At 55.2% G+C, this 17,157-nt stretch overlaps 1 protein-coding gene across 6 annotated transcripts in view; it reads left to right on the top strand.

Moving 5' to 3' along the window:
• Positions 1 to 17,157, top strand: part of IQCE (IQ motif containing E) — a 40,080-nt gene that overhangs the window by 1,225 nt on the left and 21,698 nt on the right. For 4 of the 6 annotated variants that reach the window (XM_052654830.1, XM_052654823.1, XM_052654809.1 and 1 more), the window contains exons 2-9: positions 6,201 to 6,248; positions 7,129 to 7,174; positions 9,743 to 9,871; positions 10,398 to 10,532; positions 11,935 to 12,005; positions 14,176 to 14,289; positions 14,388 to 14,438; positions 16,932 to 17,002. In XM_052654830.1, the coding sequence (XP_052510790.1) occupies positions 6,201 to 6,248; positions 7,129 to 7,174; positions 9,743 to 9,871; positions 10,398 to 10,532; positions 11,935 to 12,005; positions 14,176 to 14,289; positions 14,388 to 14,438; positions 16,932 to 17,002 (665 nt within the window). The remainder of the gene's footprint in view (positions 1 to 6,200; positions 6,249 to 7,128; positions 7,175 to 9,742; positions 9,872 to 10,397; positions 10,533 to 11,934; positions 12,006 to 14,175; positions 14,290 to 14,387; positions 14,439 to 16,931; positions 17,003 to 17,157) is intronic. The other 2 variants (XM_052654815.1, XM_052654837.1) reach the window with 2 other exon arrangements.

The following is a 17,157-nucleotide window of genomic DNA, read 5'->3' as shown; positions in this document are numbered from 1 at the left end:
TGCCTCACCAGGACTCCTGCCTGCGCGGGTCTCAGTTACTGCTCCTTCACCTTTACAAGCAGCTCCTCATCCTGTGACTGTAAAGGTTATTCATGCCCAGAAAAGAAAGTCAATTACCCGTAATCTGACTGCCTACAGAAAACCACAGTTAATGTTTGGTATATTTCTTTCTGATTTTTTTCCAACACATTTTTTCTTCCCATATGGCCTTTTAAAGCTTGGGCTCCTATTTATATTGGTTTGTAATTCTTGCTGTTTAATTTACTGTTAGCATCTTCCCATACCTACGTTTTCAAAAACATGTTTTAAAAACTAAGTTTATATATGTATAACTGAATCACTTTGTTGTACACGTAAAACTAATGCAACATTGTTAATCAACTATACTTCAATTTAAAAGAGAAAGAGAAATACATCAAACAGATAAAGACAAATGCTGTATGATCTCACTTATATATGGAATCTCAAAAAGCTGAATTCTAAACAGCAAGGACTGATTGTATAGCAAAGGCTCAATATTTTATAACCAATGGTGGAAATGAATCTGAAAAAGGTATGTATGTAATATAACTAAATCACTCTACTGTACACCTGAAGCTAATATAATATAGTAAATCAACTATACTTCACTTAAACCTTTTTTACTCTTAACTTGGGAGACTTCCATGGTGGGTCCAGTGGCCAACGCTGTTCGCTCCCTGATCAGGGAACTAGATTCCAAGTGCCAGGACTGAGAGTTCACGTGCCGCAACTAAAGATCCCACGTATCGCCATTAAAAAATTCCGCATGCCCCAAGGAAGATCAGACATCCTGTGTGCTGCAGCTAAGACCCAACACAGCCAAAGAAAGAAAGAAAAATATTTTTTTAATAAATAAAATGAAAAAATAAAAACTCTAACTTGGGAATTCCCCTGTGGTCCAGTGATTAGGACCCTTGAGCTTCCACTGCAGGGGACACAGGTTTGATCCCTGGTCAGGAAACTAAGGTCCCACATGACCTGCAGCACAGCCAAAATAAATAAATATATGTATAAAAATCTTCACAAGTGTTATTCATGCAAAAATGGAAAGATAATATTTTTTTAAATAAAAAATAAAACCTCTAACCTAATCAGTTCAGTTCAGTTGCTCAGTCATGTCCGATTCTTTGCGACCCCATGGACTGCAGCATGCCAGGCCCCCCTGTCCATCACCAACTCCCAGAGCTTATTCAAACTCTTGTCCATGGAGTCGGTGATGCCATCCAACCAACTCCTCTGTCGTCCCCTTCTCCTCCCGCCTTCAGTCTTTCCTAGCATCAGGGTCTTTTCCAGTGAGTCAGTTCTTCGAATCAGGTGGCCAAAGGATTGCAGTTTCAGCTTTAGCATCAGTCCTTTCAGTGAATATTTAGGACTGGTTGGATCTCCTTGCAGGCCAAGGGACTCTCAAGAGTCTCCAACACCACAGTTCAAAAGTGTCAATTCTTTGGCAGTCAGCCTTCTTTATGGTCCAACTCTCACATCCATACATGACTCCTGGAAAAACCATAGCTTTGAGTAGACGGACCTTTGTCGGCAAAGTAATGTCTCTGCTTTTTAATATGCTGTCTGGGTTGGTCATAACTTTTCTTCCAAAGAGCAAGAATCTTTTAATTTCATGGCTGCAGTCACCATCTGCAGTGATTTTGGAGCCCCCCAAAATAAAGTCTGACACTGTTTCCATTGTTTCCCCATCTATTTCCCATGAATTCATGGGACCAGATGCCATGATCTTAGTTTTCTGAATGTTGAGTTTTAAGCCAACTTTTTCAACTGTCCTCTTTCATTTTCATCAAGAAGTTCTAACCTAATAGGATACTCCTATTGTAACTCACCACTTCCTTCCTTTTGGACTTCCCTGTTGGCTCAGACAGTAGAAAATCTGCCTACAATACAGGAGACCTGGGCTCCATCCCTGGGTTGGGAAGATCCCCAGGAGAAGGGAATAGCAACCCACTCCAGGTTTCTTGCCTGGAGATTCCCCTGGACAGAGGAGCCTGGCGGGCTACAGTCCACAGGGTCGCAGAGAGTCAGACACGACCGAGCAACACTTCCTTGCTTTTCCTCCATTGTCTTCACCTTGTGCTCTTGGTAACCACGCTGCTCTTAAGGTTCTTACGCACAAAAGCATTTGTCAAGCCCCTGACGCGCGCTGGCTCTGAGACCACCCGGTGCCCGCGTGTCTTGGTCCCCAGGGGCGCAGTCCCGAGGGAGGGACCAGCACCAGTGCTCTGCTAGGAGGCTGGCAGCCGTCGGCCCAGGCTGACTGGCGGTTCCCCTGCTGAGCTGACATCTGTTCTCAACCAGACCCTCTCGAGGGCAGGCGCTGGGGGCAGAGCTGCCTCTGGGCTTGCTCGTGCACTTCACGGGGTACGCACGGTGCTGGGGTCCCTGGTGAAGGGCTTCCAGGTCCCAGAACAAGGTGAGAGCATCTGCAGAGCGTCTCTGCTCCCGAGGTTCTCTGTCACCTGCGCCCCCCCCCCCCCCCGCACCCCGCCCCGCCGCCGGACCTCTTGCTCACATCCACTGGGCTGTCCCGCCTCACCGTCCTGCCCAGCCCCACCACAGCCCTCCTCTGAGCTTACAGAGGCGGCTGCCCTGAAGCCTGCGCACGCCGAGCCTGCAGCGGGCCCTTCAAACAGAGCTGCTGGTCACCTGCTCCCCGCTGTGCCTCAGCCGCACTTTTCCTGTCCTCTGTTCTCTCTTAGGTTTCTTGTTGAAAACTGGACATTTAGTTAATATATTACTGCAGCTCGCCCCCCCCCAATATTTAGATGATACATGACAGCTTCTCCCACGCCGCCCCCCCCCCGTTGGTTTGGGGAGGGACTTGGCTCATCTCACTCTGAAGTGGTCGTGCCCGCACTGTGCAGCCTGGTTCCCTGCTCAGACTTTTTTCTTTCTTTTGAAATCCTTTAGCCCAACTACCGTGGGGTTACCCTTAGGGCAGCAGAGGCCACGTGTTGGTCAGAGGTTGTCTCACCCGCTGGGCCAGATTTCTGCCGTTATTCCTTGCATGTGTGTGCCCCTGCGTGTGTGTTTGTGCGTGTGTGTGCAGGCGGCTGTTGCCGTTCAGGGGTTTACAGCTTTGCCCACACACAGCCAGGAACCCGTGCGTGGTTCTCCCTCTCTGTCTCTCCTGAGGGCAGCCTCGGACGTGCCATGGTCCCCCAGCCCTCCTGGGTATCTGCCTTCATGTTCCTTTTTTACTTCGTTGGCCGTGCTTCGGGCACGCAGCACACGAGATCTTAGCTCCCAGACCAGGGGTCGGACCCGTGCCCCTGCAGTGGAAGCGCGCCGTCTTCAGCCCTGGACCGCCAGGGGCGTCCCCGTCAGTGGTTTTTAAGCCTGGCTCCCTGGGATCTGCTCTCGGGCCAGGGAGGTCCCCCGTTCCACCAGGGTTCGGTTACCACTGGGGCTCGCACCCTCTGGTTGGCCTGGGTGCCGGGCGGGGGCAGTTTCTACGTCTGCCCCGAGGCTGCACTGCGGCCCTTGCCCCCAGCCTCCCTGACCCTCAGGCTTGACTGCCGCCCCAGAAGGGCGCTTCTGGACTCTTCGACCAGCGGCTGCTCTGCAGTGAGCTTTCTGCAGCCGTGACCCCAGAGCTGGGGGCCCGGGTGGAACTGTGCCATCAGTCCTCTGGGCACAGTTGCCATCCTGCCTCTTCTGAAGAAGGGCCCCTGGGCCCCGGCACGGCAGGGCAGCGGCGTCTCCCCCGAGCGGCGCTCCTTCTGGACCAGCCCCTCCCTGCACGGAGCCCCCACCCCACAGACACAGGGGCTCTTAGCCTGCAGTGTCTGGGGAGGAGCTCACACCCTAAGCACCCAGCCCTGGGGTCTCGACTGCACCCGCCTGCCTGCAGGACCGCACTCTGGGGTCACTTCAGTCCTTGGGGAGCCGAGGGGCCCCTGACTCTGGAGGCGCTTCCCTGACTTAGTAGATTTTCTGGAATGAAAGATTCATTGATTATCTTCACTAATTGATGAAGATTGATTGCTTTGTGGGTTCTTCTGTTAGATGGTTGTTGGTTGAGGAGCGGGCCTTCCAGGCTCCTCACCCCACCGTCCTGGGAGATGCCCCCTCTGTGAAGGCATCCCTGCCTCCCCTCCATTCACTGGGAATCAAAACCCTGTATGTTCCAGCATCTCATTCTGGACACTATGTCTCTTCCCCCAGTGTCTTAGTTAATGTAGATTTAACACTTTAAAATCCCAACGGGAGAACGTGTCCTTCTTGTCACTGAGGAAGCTGAGATGCGGAGGGGTCCGTGGCGCGACCAGCCTCGCACAGCTGACGCGAGGCCACGTTGCTGCCCCAGGCCTTTTGGGACCCCCCAGCGCACTGCCCGCCAGCTACCGCCCCGCAGAGTCCCTCACGTGCGGTTTGCGTGCGGTCTCCTGTAGGAATCCGCGCAGGCTCCGGTCCTGCTTGCCGAGGAAGAATGCATTGCCCTCGACCGTTAGCGCACTCTTTTGCTTTCCGATACTGTGCATGGCCTCTGCTGGAGGGATGGGCCTTGGGCTGCTCGGTGAGCTCAGGTGCTGAGAGTATTGCACTTGTCTAGGTCCTTCGGCAGAACGAGGAGGGACAGACTCGGGGGGCTGACGGGGGATGCGATGGAGGGGGTGAGCCCACCTGGTTTTGTTCACCACGCGGGCCATCTCCTTCCCTTGTTGAAATTTCAGGTCCTTGAAAAGTCATCAGGGTTTTATTCAGAACAAAGAGCTGTGACAAGTGCTCACACGAGAAAGTGTTGCCGCTTTCCTGTGGGACTGTTGACAGCTCCCTTGGTGGCTGGCGGGCCTGTGCTGTGACGCTGGGGCTGAGACAGCCTTCACCTGCTGCCCTGGTCCCCCTGCCTGAGTTTTCCACATCATTCTTGTGCAATTTGTTAAATGAAGACTTTCCTCTGTAACTGTCATTTGCTACTTTAAAAAATTTTGTATTGGAGTATGGGTCCCGTACCTCGTTGTGTTACTTTCTTCTGTGCAGTGAAGTGAATCGGCCACACCTGTTCACACGTCCCTTCTTCTTTGGAGTTCCTTCCCATCTAGGTCACCACGGAGCCCCGAGTAGAATCCCCTGTGTTCCGCAGTATACCTGTCATTTGCCGTTTGCACCTCAGAATCCACCTGCCAGTGCAGGAGACCTGGGTTCGATCCCTGGGTCGGGAAGCTCCCCCGGAGAAGGAAATGGCAGCCCACTCCAGTATCCTTGCCTGGAGAATCTCGTGGACAGGGGAGCCTGGCGGGCTACAGTCCTTGGGGTCCCACTCCAGTATCCTTGCCTGGAGAATCTCGTGGACAGGGGAGCCTGGCGGGCTACAGTCCTTGGGGTCCCACTCCAGTATCCTTGCCTGGAGAATCTCATGGACAGGGGAGCCTGGCGGGCTGCAGTCCTTGGGGTCGCAAGGAGTCGGGCACAGCTGAGAGACTTAACGATGCTAGTGAGGAAAGGGTTTGAAAAATTGTTCTGCTTTCCCCCGTTTTAGGATGTAAGCCTAAGTGCGTTAACACAGACACATCATCCACTGGGCAAGTTCCCTTTTCTCCGGGACGTGCTAGCCCTGGGGATAGTACCGACTTTGTTGTGCTCCATGCGCCAGGTCTGATCGCTGGAGCCAGAGGCAGGAGCCTCTGTACACGAAGACAGCGCCTGCGCTGGTGATGCGCTGATCACTCTCACCGGGGGGCAGTCGTAGGTTCCTTGTGCTCTGATGCAAAGACGGAATGCTTTTATCAAGAACCATTCACTGGGGGAGGGATAACCTGGGAGCGTGAGATTAACAGACACTACTGTCTATGAGACAGAGAAAGAAACGGAGGTTTCCCGTATAGCGCGGGGATCTCCATTCAGTGTCCTGCAATAACCTATAATGGAAAAGGATCTTTTAAAGCAACTGTACTTCAATTTAAAAAAAAGAACTGTCTGTCGATTCTGTGGAGATGCTGTTGCTGGACTGACAGGCCTGGAGCCGCCCCGCCAGCAGAGTTTGGCTTCGTGTCCCCACCGTCCCTTTGGATGCAGTGGACCGAACCGGCCGCCGCCCACTCCGAGTGATCTGTCCCCTCCTGCTGGACGCGGGGCTCTCCCCCACAGCTCGGCCCAGCGGCTTCCACCTTGTGAGTGCGGCCGTGGCGCCGAGCGGTGCCGACGGTTTCACTTTGCGTCTCTTCCTCCAGGGGGATGACAGTCTGTCTGCGACCACCTTTGACTCTGACTCTGACACGGTGAGTGCAGCTGGGGGGCTGGTGCTCTGTTTACCCGCTGACTCCCGCGGGTCTCCCCCCAGGCGCTACGTTCAGGGCCAGATCACAGATTCCAGGTGCCCTCGGCTGGATCTGAACAACTGAGATGATAGCTTTAAGACTTCTACAGAAGTCAGTTGTGAGCAGAGTGCGTTTGAGGTTGATGACAAGCTCCTAGCCTGCAGTCTGGTTTTGGCCTGCACGCCCCCACCCCTGCCCCCAGCTCCCAAGCCCTGCGTGGAGGGGAGAGAGCAGAGCAGGGTGATGGAGGTGTGAGAAAGGGCCCAGTGCGTTCCCGCCTCCCGCAGCTCTGAGGACTCCAGGGGGAGCACCCCGGTCCAGTCCGTGGTCTGAGGAGCAGGGCCTCCACAGAGAGTTTCCTCCTCAACACTCAGGACACGGCCGAGATGCTCCCAGGAGGGAGAGGGATCCAGGGATCCGAATCAGTCTCCCGGGATCTCAGTGTTATGAGCGAGATTTCCCGTTTGGAGTGAAGCAGTGGGTGAGGCCTGGGTGGTGCCCAGCAATGCGCGTGGCCCAGGCTGTCGGGGGTGCCCTCCAGCCGGGCTAGCGCTGCCCCGCGCCCCCATCTCACACCTCACCTGTGGGCATCCCCCCGCCTCCATCTCTGGGGCCTGCTGGCCACACGCTGTGTCGGGGGCACCTCCCCCGGGCTGCCCCCCCCCCCGTGTCGGGCGCCTCCGCGCCCCCCTGCCCTCCACTCGGACTCTGCTTGGTCTCTTGGTGTCGGCCGCTTAAACCACCGCCCACCCGCCTCCCCCCATCCTGAGCACTCCGGTGCTGCTTGGCTGGGGCCGTTCCAGCTGCCTGAGAAGGCTCAATCATCTCTTCTTTCTTTCAGAAAGCAAAAAAGAAAAGTTTCCACAAACCTCCACCCACATCCCTGAGTAAGTATGACCAGCTTGCCTCGGAAGGGGCTTTCAGAAGGCCTCCTTCCCGGGTGTCCTGGGAGGAGACTCAGCTGCGTCTGTCTTCTGTGCAGACTCACTGATGCACGCCCTTCTGCCCCTCGGCTCTGTCTCATGCTGGGGCTCACCCCCGAGTCTTCGCCCTCCGCAGGCGTGCCTGTGGGCGGAGGCCCCGTGGGGCAGAGGTCCTGAGCCCTCCCTGCACCGCTGAGCCCCCAGCCCCAGGGCACAGCAATGGTCTGCTGTGATCTCGTTCCGAGCTGCTGGAGTGAGGGAAACACAGGATTTGTTCTTGAGACACAAAGAGTTCATCTGGGCGATATACTGAATTTTATGCTTCCCAAGGTCTTTGTGACCAATCACATCCTAGGTCAGCTTTCTTTTGCTGCCGCAAAGCCTGTGGCTTTGCCTGATTTTATTATATGCTCACCGTCAAGCATACTGTCTTACGTATGTGACAGTCAGAGAACACAAATGAACTTTCATATGAGCGCAAGAAGAACATACGCACGAAGATAAATTCCTGCAAAGAAGAGAGAGCATGTTTTGTAGTACAAATAAATACAAGCATTAGAAAGGCACCATCTAGCGAACTTGACTGCAGAGCAGAAACAGAGGCACAGACGTAGAGAACAAGCGTACGGAAACCAAGGAGGGCTAGGGGGTGGGGTGAATCGGGGGTGGGCTGACATACACGCTGCTGTGCGTGGAGCAGGTGGCTGGAGAGGCCCGACCACGCAGCACAGGGAACTCCACCCAGCGCTCTGTGGTGACCTGTTTGGGAAGGAAATCCAAAAGAGAGGGGCTATACAGACACATGGGCTTCCCAGGCGGCGCTAGTGGTGAAGAACCCGCCTGCCAACGCAGGACACATAAGAGATGGCGGATTCTACCCCTGGGTGGGGAAGATCCCCTGGAGGAGAGCGTGGAAACCCACTCCAGTGTTCTTGCCTGGAGAATCCCAAGGACAGAGGAGCCTGGCGGGCTGCAGTCCCCGGGGTCGCAGAGAGTCGGACACGACCGAGTGACTTAGCACTAGTACAGCTGATTCACTTTGCTGTGCGGCAGAAACGAACACAGCATGGTTAATTAGCAATGCCCAAAGAAGGTCTGCGGTTATTGATATTTCTCCCGGCAATCCTGATTCCAGTTTGTGCTTCCTCCAGCCCAGCGTTTCTCATGATGTACTCAGTTCAGTTCATTTAAGTTAAATAAGCAGGGTGACAATGTGCAGCCTTGACGTACTCCTTTTCCTGTTTGGAACCAGTCTGTTGTTCCATGTCCAGTTCTAACTCCTAACGTTCCCTTAATAAGTGTACGCCTGTCTGGTTTCCAAGCCACAGCAGCAGGAATCCAGGCTGTCCCGTTCATTTCATAAATGTGTCTCTACTGCCCAGTACTGGCCATCTGATACAAAGAGCCAACTCATGGGCAAAGACCAGATGCTGGGAAAGGTTGAGGGCAGGAGGAGAAGGGGGTGGCGGAAGATGACACGGTTAGATGGCATCGCTGACTCAGTGGACGTGAATTTGAGCAAACTCCAGGAGAGAGTGGAGGACAGGGAAGCCTGGCGGGCTACAGTCCGTGGGGTCTCAGAGTCGGACGCGACTTAGCGGCTGAACAACGACTGCCCGCTCCAGGTCTACGGGGTTTGTGGTCCCCGTGTGCTGAGGTTTCCGGGCCTCGCTGTGCTCCGAGGCGGCGAGGCTTCCGGCCCCTCCGCGTTCACTGTTTCTGCAACGTCAACCAGCGGCAGGAACCACCAGCTGCTTCTTCACAACTTTATCCGTGGGCGTACTTGTTGTGGAATTCTCACTATTTATTGATGAACCCTGTACATTTAGGAGGGAAATGTCATTTGTGGGGTTTTTTTTACCTTCATAAATACGCACTTAAATGCATGTTTAAAGTTTGGAAGACCTTCCAAATACCCTGGGAGTGACCACAGTGGTCCTGGGTGAGTGGAAACGCCTCAGGGCCCCATGTGTCCTTACTCCCACATCCTAAATGATAAAGGGGAATTTTCCATAAATTCCATAAGCCATGGAAAAATCTTAGAAATTTTAAAAACTAAATACATTAGATTTAGAATCTCAGGACCTTCTACAGGTATAAATTGCTTTGGTATTTAAGAAATATAAGCATGTTTTATGAGCAACTTGGTTTTGCATAAATTTGCACAATCTCTATATTTTACGTGAAGAAGCAAAATTCCGGATTAAAATATAATTTTAAAACCCTTCCTTTGTTTTGGTGAAAAAATAAAAAAATGCCCTAGGGGGGAAAAATGGGAAATTAAATACTGCAATATTGGTACAACTTTAGGTTCATGTTTTAAAATCAATTCCAGTTACTTCTTTACAATAAAATTTAAAAAGCAAATGTGAGTATATAAACATAGCCGTGTGTTTTATTTTTGCCGGAATGTGCTCATCTGGGGCTGCTGTGAGTGACTCGCTGTTATCTACCATCTTTGTCTTTCTGAAGCACAGATGTTGTGGGGGCCACAGTGTTCTGCGCCGCTAAACCCGTGTGTTGTCTTTCTAGAGTCACCTTATCACTCTAAACCGAGGAAGGTGGCCTCCTGGAGATCTCTGAGGACCGCGGTGAGCATGCCTCTCGGGGGCCGGATGTCCTTGACGCCCCAAAAGCTGTGTCTGGGAAGCTCCAAGCAAGGTACGCGGTCGCCCCTCGGAAATAGACCCCTCCTTAAAAAAAGAAAAAGAAATAGACTCGTCCTGCTCACAAGCAGCACCTGGTCCCAGGTGCTGACAACACAGAGCTTTGCATATGCCTTGTCTGAACGGCTCCGTTTCTGACCTTGTCAAAGACCTGGCGCCTTGAGGTGTTTACTCCAAGTGTGTGCGACCTCTGACGTCTGCTTTGTGGGTGGCGGCCTGTCGGAGCGGGGCTGGCAGTGGTGGGTCACAGACCCTCCTCCCAGCGGCTCTGGGAGTCGTGCAAGCCGGTCAAGGGCACGCCGGCAGCTTGGGAGGCGATGTGCTGGGAGCATGCACAGCCTGGAGGTGGGCAGGTGCCCCAGGGAGGGCTCTGCTGATCTTGGGGCGGGTGGCTGAGCGTTGCTCACACACCACGGGTCCCGTGAGCTTCCTTCAACCCCCCGAGCCCGGTTACTGGAGGCAGCGCCATCCATCGTGTCTGCTCGTACCTATCGCGTTAAAACCGTGCACATTCAAACCAGGCAGTCTGACCCCAGCCCAGACTTCAGACCTCACCTTGGAGTGTGCCTGGACCCACCCCCCCAGCAGCGCCCCCGACTTTGTGACCGAAGCCTTGAGAATGAAGAGGTCAAACCTCAGGCGTTCTGCCAGCCACGGTGAGCTCGCCGCGGTGACACAGCCGCGAGGCCGGGCGTGGGGGCCGGGGGTGCTCTGCAGAGTGAGGGCCGGGCCCCCCGCAGGCGGCCGCCAAGCGTCCTGAGGACGGTGACCCTGAAGGTCCCTGCTGCCTCCTGGAGGGTGGCTTTCCTGCTGTGGAGGGAGACGTCATCCCTGGCTTCAGTGGTGCCTGCCTCCCGGAGTCACAGCGAAATGGGTTATATAAACGCTCTTAGAAGTGAAAGCTGCAAGGATAATGCTGCTGCTGCTAAGTTGCTTCAGTCGTGTCCGACTCTGCGACCCCATAGACGGCAGCCCACCAGGCTCCCCCATCCCTGGGATTCTCTAGGCAAGAACACTGGAGTGGGTTGCCATTTCCTTCTCCAATGCATGAAAGTGAAAAGTGAAAGTCAAATCGCTCAGTCATGTCCGACTCTTAGCGACCCCATAGACTGCAGCCTACCAGGCTACTCTATCCATGGGATTTTCCAGGCAAGAGTACTGGTGTGGGGTGCCATTGTCTTCTCCAGATGGCAAGGATAATAGCCCAGATCTCACAAAGCAGGGCCGGTTGGTGGTGTGCTCCTGTCTTCCTGTCCGGCCCGAGTCCACACCCCTCCTCCCCACCATCCACTGCCTTTCCGTCAGCCCCGTGGGAAGCCCCGAGAAGCCTTGTCCCGGCGCCCGGGCTGGTCCCCTTGTGGCTCTGCTGGCCGGCGTTGCTGTTTCAGCCTTACGTGTTTTAGAGTCCCGTCCCCATTAGGGACCGCGCTGAAGCAGAGTGCCCCGGGCACTGTGCCGACGTTGGGCGCAGGGCCGGGTGCTGGCATGTGCACGACGATGTCACTGCGTTTGTTTTTGACTGTTTGTTTGCTGCTTCAAGTCTAAAGACGTGGCTTTTCTTTTCGACTCCCTCCTTTAATCCTTTTGTAGATGAATGCAGGGGTTTCCCTGGTGGCTCAGAGAATCTGCCTGCCACTGCGGGAGACCCAGGTTCAATCAGGAAGATCCCTTGGAGAAGGGAATGACTACCCACTCCAGTATTTTTACTTGGAGAATCCCCTGGAGATTCTGGCGGGCTACAGTCCTTGGGATCGCAACAGAGCTGGACACGACTTAGCGACTTAGCAGCAGCAGCTCTCCTTCAATCCTCTGAGTGTAATTAAGCCCTTTGTTCACATGGTTTAGTTTTCTTTTGCTGCTTCTTCCCAAATCAATACCTGTTTGGGTTTTCCTACTTCTGGGGAAAGACCATGATCAGGTTAAAAACGTTGAAACATATTTGCTCTTTTTTACTGTTTTTTTTTTTTTTTTTTTAAAGATAATTGTGTTAACCTCCAGGTGTCCCTGAGGTATAGTCCAGCGTCCCTTCTTTACAGAGGGCTGTGTGTCTCCCTGCAGGTTACGTTCCGGGGAACCCCATCTACAGAGAGAAGGAGGACATGTATGACGAGATCATTGAGCTGAAGAAGGTAGGGTTCCCGCCCGTCCTCTGCGGCTGTTAACGCGGGGAGGGCCCTCGGGAGCGCGGATGGGAGGGCGGCACCTGTGCCGGGATGTGTCCCGTGGGAAGAGCCAGGGTTGCGGGGTGACACCGAGTTTAAGCCCTGGCCGGGCGCCTGAGCGGCTGGGAGACGCTGGCTCCCAGAGGGCCACCCGCCAGTGGCAAGGGGACCTAGACAGCGGTCAGCCAGCGAGCTTGGTCTCCCTGGGGGGACGAGGTTATTTCCCGTCCCTTTGCGCCCGAGCCCTGGCATTAGGATGACCCTTTCTTGGCTGCCGCTGTGACCAGCAACTTCCCGTCCTCGTTGCTCTCATGATGCTTCACAGCTCTCACTGGCTCTGTCTCTACACGCCCGTGAGAGGTGATGGCCTTGAGGCTCAGAGAGCTTCGTAGTCTGTCCAGGGGTTACCACTAGCAGACCCAGGGTGTTCAAGGTCATCTGCCTCCCGGGGCCATGGCTCCGTTTGCATAACCCACGCTGCCGCTCCCCAGAGCGCAAGCCGCCCCGAGATGAGCAGTGTCCCCCTCGTCCCCACCTGGTCCCCCCTACGCCACGCCTGGCTCTGTGCACCGCATAGCTCATGGTGCCGCCCGGAGACTCGGGGGCCTTTCCCGTCCGTGACGCGGGTCTGTTCACAGTCTGCCGCCCCCCCCACCCCCGCCAATAGAGCCAGGACCCATCTGGCGCGAGGTCAAGCAGGGTGCTGGCGGCCGGCACGCCCAGAGCACTCGAGAGCCTGGAAGCCACCTTGGGCGAGGGTCCCTGTACACGACAGCCCCGCTGTGGGAGCTGCAGAGTCCTCACCCGGGAGGCGACCGAGAGCCCTGCGTCCCCGTGGTCGCGACACTCCGGGGGGAGCCTTCTCGGGGCCAGAAGCGGGTCTCTGGGTGGGACCACTGCCTTATTCCAAGTACGCAGGCCTCCTCTTCCCTTCCAAGGGGAGGGTTTATCTTCAGCACTCTGCTGCCCCGGGGGGCAGGGGCACAGGTGGTTTTTCTCTGGCAAGTGACATCTCAGTTTGCTGTTGAAAATGGGGAGGGGTGTAAGTGCAGCTTCATGGGGTTTTGTGAGGGTTCAACGCAGTAATCCACAAGAGGGCTTTAGCGCAGGGTTCTTAGCTGTGCTGAGCAGGGTGGGTATTCCTGGAAGCAGAATTCCCGTTATTGGATTTCTCGTCTTTCCCAGTGAATGGGCGTTAACTGATTAATTCACGAAACGGGCCCTGAGGGCCAGGTCTCTTTCCCGCCGGCGGCAGCCGCTGGCCAGCTTTGCCGGCTGCCCGCAGTGGGTGGACGCCCGACTGTCTCTCCAGCGGCTGGGCTGGGTCTGTTCTGATGCTCAGACTCTCTGCTGAGTACTGCGAGTCCCTTGACAGGACGTCTCCAAGACGACTGGCTAATTCGGGTGCAGGCTGTGCTGGAAGCTGGTCAGCTCCAGTGCTGGCTGACCCCATGGGCATTTCTGGACGAGGCTCACATGTGACTTAACCTGACACTTTCCCAGCCATGGCGTTCCACGGACCAGGAGAAAGTTTACTCAAGTGAGGCTGTTAGAAGTCCCCTCCCGTGAGCGTTTTCTCAAAGGACCACACATGTCTGGAGTAATAGGAAGGACATCATTTCAAAATACAGGATAGTTGTAAAAAGTGAATAAACTTAGTTTTATGAAAAATTGACAGTCTTCCTTCTAAATTCACCGCAGATGGGTGGGAAATTCACCCACGGATAAATGTGTGGGAACCAGCGCTCTGACCAGCTGAGCCTTAGCTGAGCATGAGTCTTGAGTAGACGTCAGCCTGTGACAGTTTGTGGCGTGAAGAACACTCCCACGGCGCCCCCAGGACTGCCGCTGGCCGTGCCATTTGTGTAGCAGCGCTCGTCTGTGGCGGGGGCACTGTTGGCATTTTAGGGGGCAGGGTTCCTGGTTGCCTGCATTGCCCTGCACCTAACGGGGTGTCTGCCCCCCAGCCCCAGCCTCCAGGGTAGCGTCCAGACCTGCCTCACCCTTCGCGCACGCAGAGCCCTGCTCAGGAACCACGAGCTTTAACGCTCCTCTCCATCTCCGTGTTTCACCTGGATGTCTGTGTGTGCATGGTGGGTGTGTGTGTGTGTGTGTGTGTGGTCCTTCTTTCCTTCAGTCACTAAACGTGCAAAAGAGTGATGTGGATCTGATGAGAACGAAGCTTCGGCGCCTTGAAGAGGAAAACAGCAGAAAGGACCGGCAGATAGAGCAGCTTCTGGACGCGTCCCGAGTAAGTGCGGGGCCGGGACGCGGTGCCGGACGCAGGCGTTCCCGCTGCGGGGGAGGCCCAGCGCACCTTGTCTTCATCTCTCAATCTGCTTACCACAGGGCCCAGATTTTGTTCGGACTCTGGCAGAGAAAAGGCCTGATACTGGCTGGGTGAGTATAATCCCCAGCGCACAGCTAATCTGTCCGCTGAAATCTTACCTCCAAAACGGCCTTTAGAGGTAGGCCTTATCTCTGAAGCACTCAGAGCAGAGGAGGAACAGGCGGGCGGAAAGCCTTCCTGAAACCCTCCAGGGAGCGGTGGGGCTTACACCGCAGGGGCCTTAGAGGGAGCAGGAGGCGGGCTGAGCGCAAGGGCGCAAAGACGCGGGAGAAGGCAGTCACGGCGGGGACTTGCCCCGCCACGCCTCAGAGGACACATCGGGCCCAACACACGCTGCTGATTCAAGAAGGAACCAAAGCGGGAGTAGGGTTAGGGCCTTAAGCACACGCAGGCCCTTCTTGTGCGTCATGTAACAGCACATAACACGTTGAACAGGACAGAATTGTGGAAAATGGAGCCGCTGCACTGTTAATGCTGTGGGAACAGGCTGCCTCAGTCGGAGAAAAGTGAGTCAGTAAACGTCACCTGAGCCGAGGAAGGACGTTTCAGAAATACCTGAGATGCGATTCACTTCTGAGACTCTTGACACAAAGTCACGTTAATGACGCGATAAATGGGTTTGATAACATAAAATTTATAGTGAAAACCCACACGACTACGATTGAAAATGGATCCGTATAAAGAGCGGGGGGAGATGACTGGTCAGCAAAACAGTTTATCCAGGGGATGCAAAGAATCTACACCCGTGTATAAAGAAGGGAAGCAGCGTGCGGCGAGCGGACGACTAGCCCGGCTCTGTGCCTGGGACAGCTCAGAGGAACCGCGCACAGGCTTGAGAAAACCCCATGTTGCGTGACGGCGGCTCAGCAAACTCCATGCGGTTTTCACGGGTACAAAATCTCGGTGACCATTTTGCAGTCGGAATTTCAGTCCCCATGTTTAAAATCAGGAAACTCAGGTTAAGAGATGTGTCCCAAATCGGGTTCACGGTGAGTGGCCGTCGGCTCTGCAGGCTGGGGCGTTGTGGCCGCGCAAGCCACCATTCCTGTCCCTTGGCTCACCACTTGTCCCGTGATGCTGGTTTGTGTGTTGTTGTTTTTTTTTTATCTTTTGGCTGCACCAGGCGGCATGTGGGATCTTAGCTCCCCGACCAGGGCTCGAACGCGTGCCCCCTGCGTTGGGAGCAGAGTGTTAGCCCCCGGACCGCCAGGAGAGCCCTGATGATGCTCTCTTTAGGATTATGCCTTGAGAAAAAAAAATCCAGCACAAAAGGCTGTTGGCACAAGGATATTTCTAGCTGCCCAGTTTGGGAGGGGAGATTGAGGAGGAGCCATTCAGATTAGCATACCGCTGTTTGGATCCTCAGAATTTTTTTTTTTTTACTGCACCTTGAGGCTGTGGGATGTTAGTTCCCTGACCAGGGATGGAACCTATGTTCCCTGCAGTGGAAGCGCAGAGTCCTAACCACTGGACTGCCGGGTAATTCTGGGGTTTTCTTCTTTCTTTCTTTCTTTAGTTAAAGTTGATTAAAAGTAGAAATTCTAGGTCATAGGTATGTGCCAGTTTCGCCCTGCTGCCCTTTGCCAGATCACCCTTCAAAGTGGCTGTGACTGAACATTTCTGCTTGAATCACGTGCCTTCCAGAAACACGTGCCTTCCAGAAACACCTGCCCATGTGCACAGGGGTTTCTGTGAGAGCAGTAGTGGGTTACGAACTCTGTGTCCATCGGTAGCAGAACAGGCAGCTACACCGCACGCTCATGCCCTGGAGGAATGACGCAGGTCTGTAGGAGCGTCGAGTTAGGGCTCCACGACGGTTTGTGAGGTGAGAACAAAGTGCAGATGGTGTGCGTGGGGTTACCGTTTATGTAAACAGCGAAATGCCGCGACTGCCGTAGGCGTGCATACGCGCGTGCATGTGCGTAATGAGGTCTGGAGAGTGAATACATGTTATGCTGGTAACGACAGTTAGTTGACAGGGGTAAGCGCAAAGGGTAAGTGTGCCCTGGTGTTGCTAGTATTAACTAAAAATCACCTTAAAATCCAGTTGAAAAATGTTTGACTATTCAAAAAGACAAGGGAAGTCCTGTCGGGAATGCAGGGTGTCATCTCCCAAAGCGCTGTGTGAGCAGAGAGCAGGAAGCTCTGAGGCAGAGGGGCCTCCCCAGGACCCCAGTCCAGCCGCCCGGGGGAGCGTGCTAGGGATGGGGCTGCCCTGGGCTGCTGGGCTTGGGGCGTCCGTGCCTGGTGACTGAGGCGGTGCGTGTCCCATCCCTCGTCCCGAGGGTGGCTGTGGACTGCGTGGGGTGGGGCTGGCGCCCTTTGAGGAGGGGGAGCACCCTGTTCCCGCCCCCCTGCCCCCTGCTCCAAGTCTAGAAGAGACGCCGGCGATCGAATTGGGGGGGACAGCCCAGGGAGTGGGCAGCGGACCCCGCCCCAGGCCGGGCACAGGGCCAGCTGCGTCTCTGTGCGGCGCAGGAGGCCCTGACCGTGGAGGCTGGGGGTGGTCCCCGGTCAGCTTGACGGGCGTGGTCCCCCGGCAGGTGATCAGCGGGCTGAAGCAGAGGGTCCTCAGGCTGGAACAGCAGTGCAAGGAGAAGGACAGCGCCATCAGGTACGGGGCCGGGGGGCCGGGGGGCCGGGGGGCCCTGCCCGGGGCCAGCTGGGCGCACGCACCCGCCCCGCCCCCAGCCCCGTGTCTGCGCCCGCCGTCCCACCCCTCCCCCGCCCACGTCCTGGCCTCACTTGCCACCGAAGCTTGAGCAGTGG

This window comes from Budorcas taxicolor, chromosome 2 (assembly GCF_023091745.1).
Source record: "Budorcas taxicolor isolate Tak-1 chromosome 2, Takin1.1, whole genome shotgun sequence".
NCBI classification, from domain to species: Eukaryota; Metazoa; Chordata; class Mammalia; order Artiodactyla; family Bovidae; genus Budorcas; species Budorcas taxicolor.
This window is presented reverse-complemented; position numbering and strand designations above follow the sequence as displayed.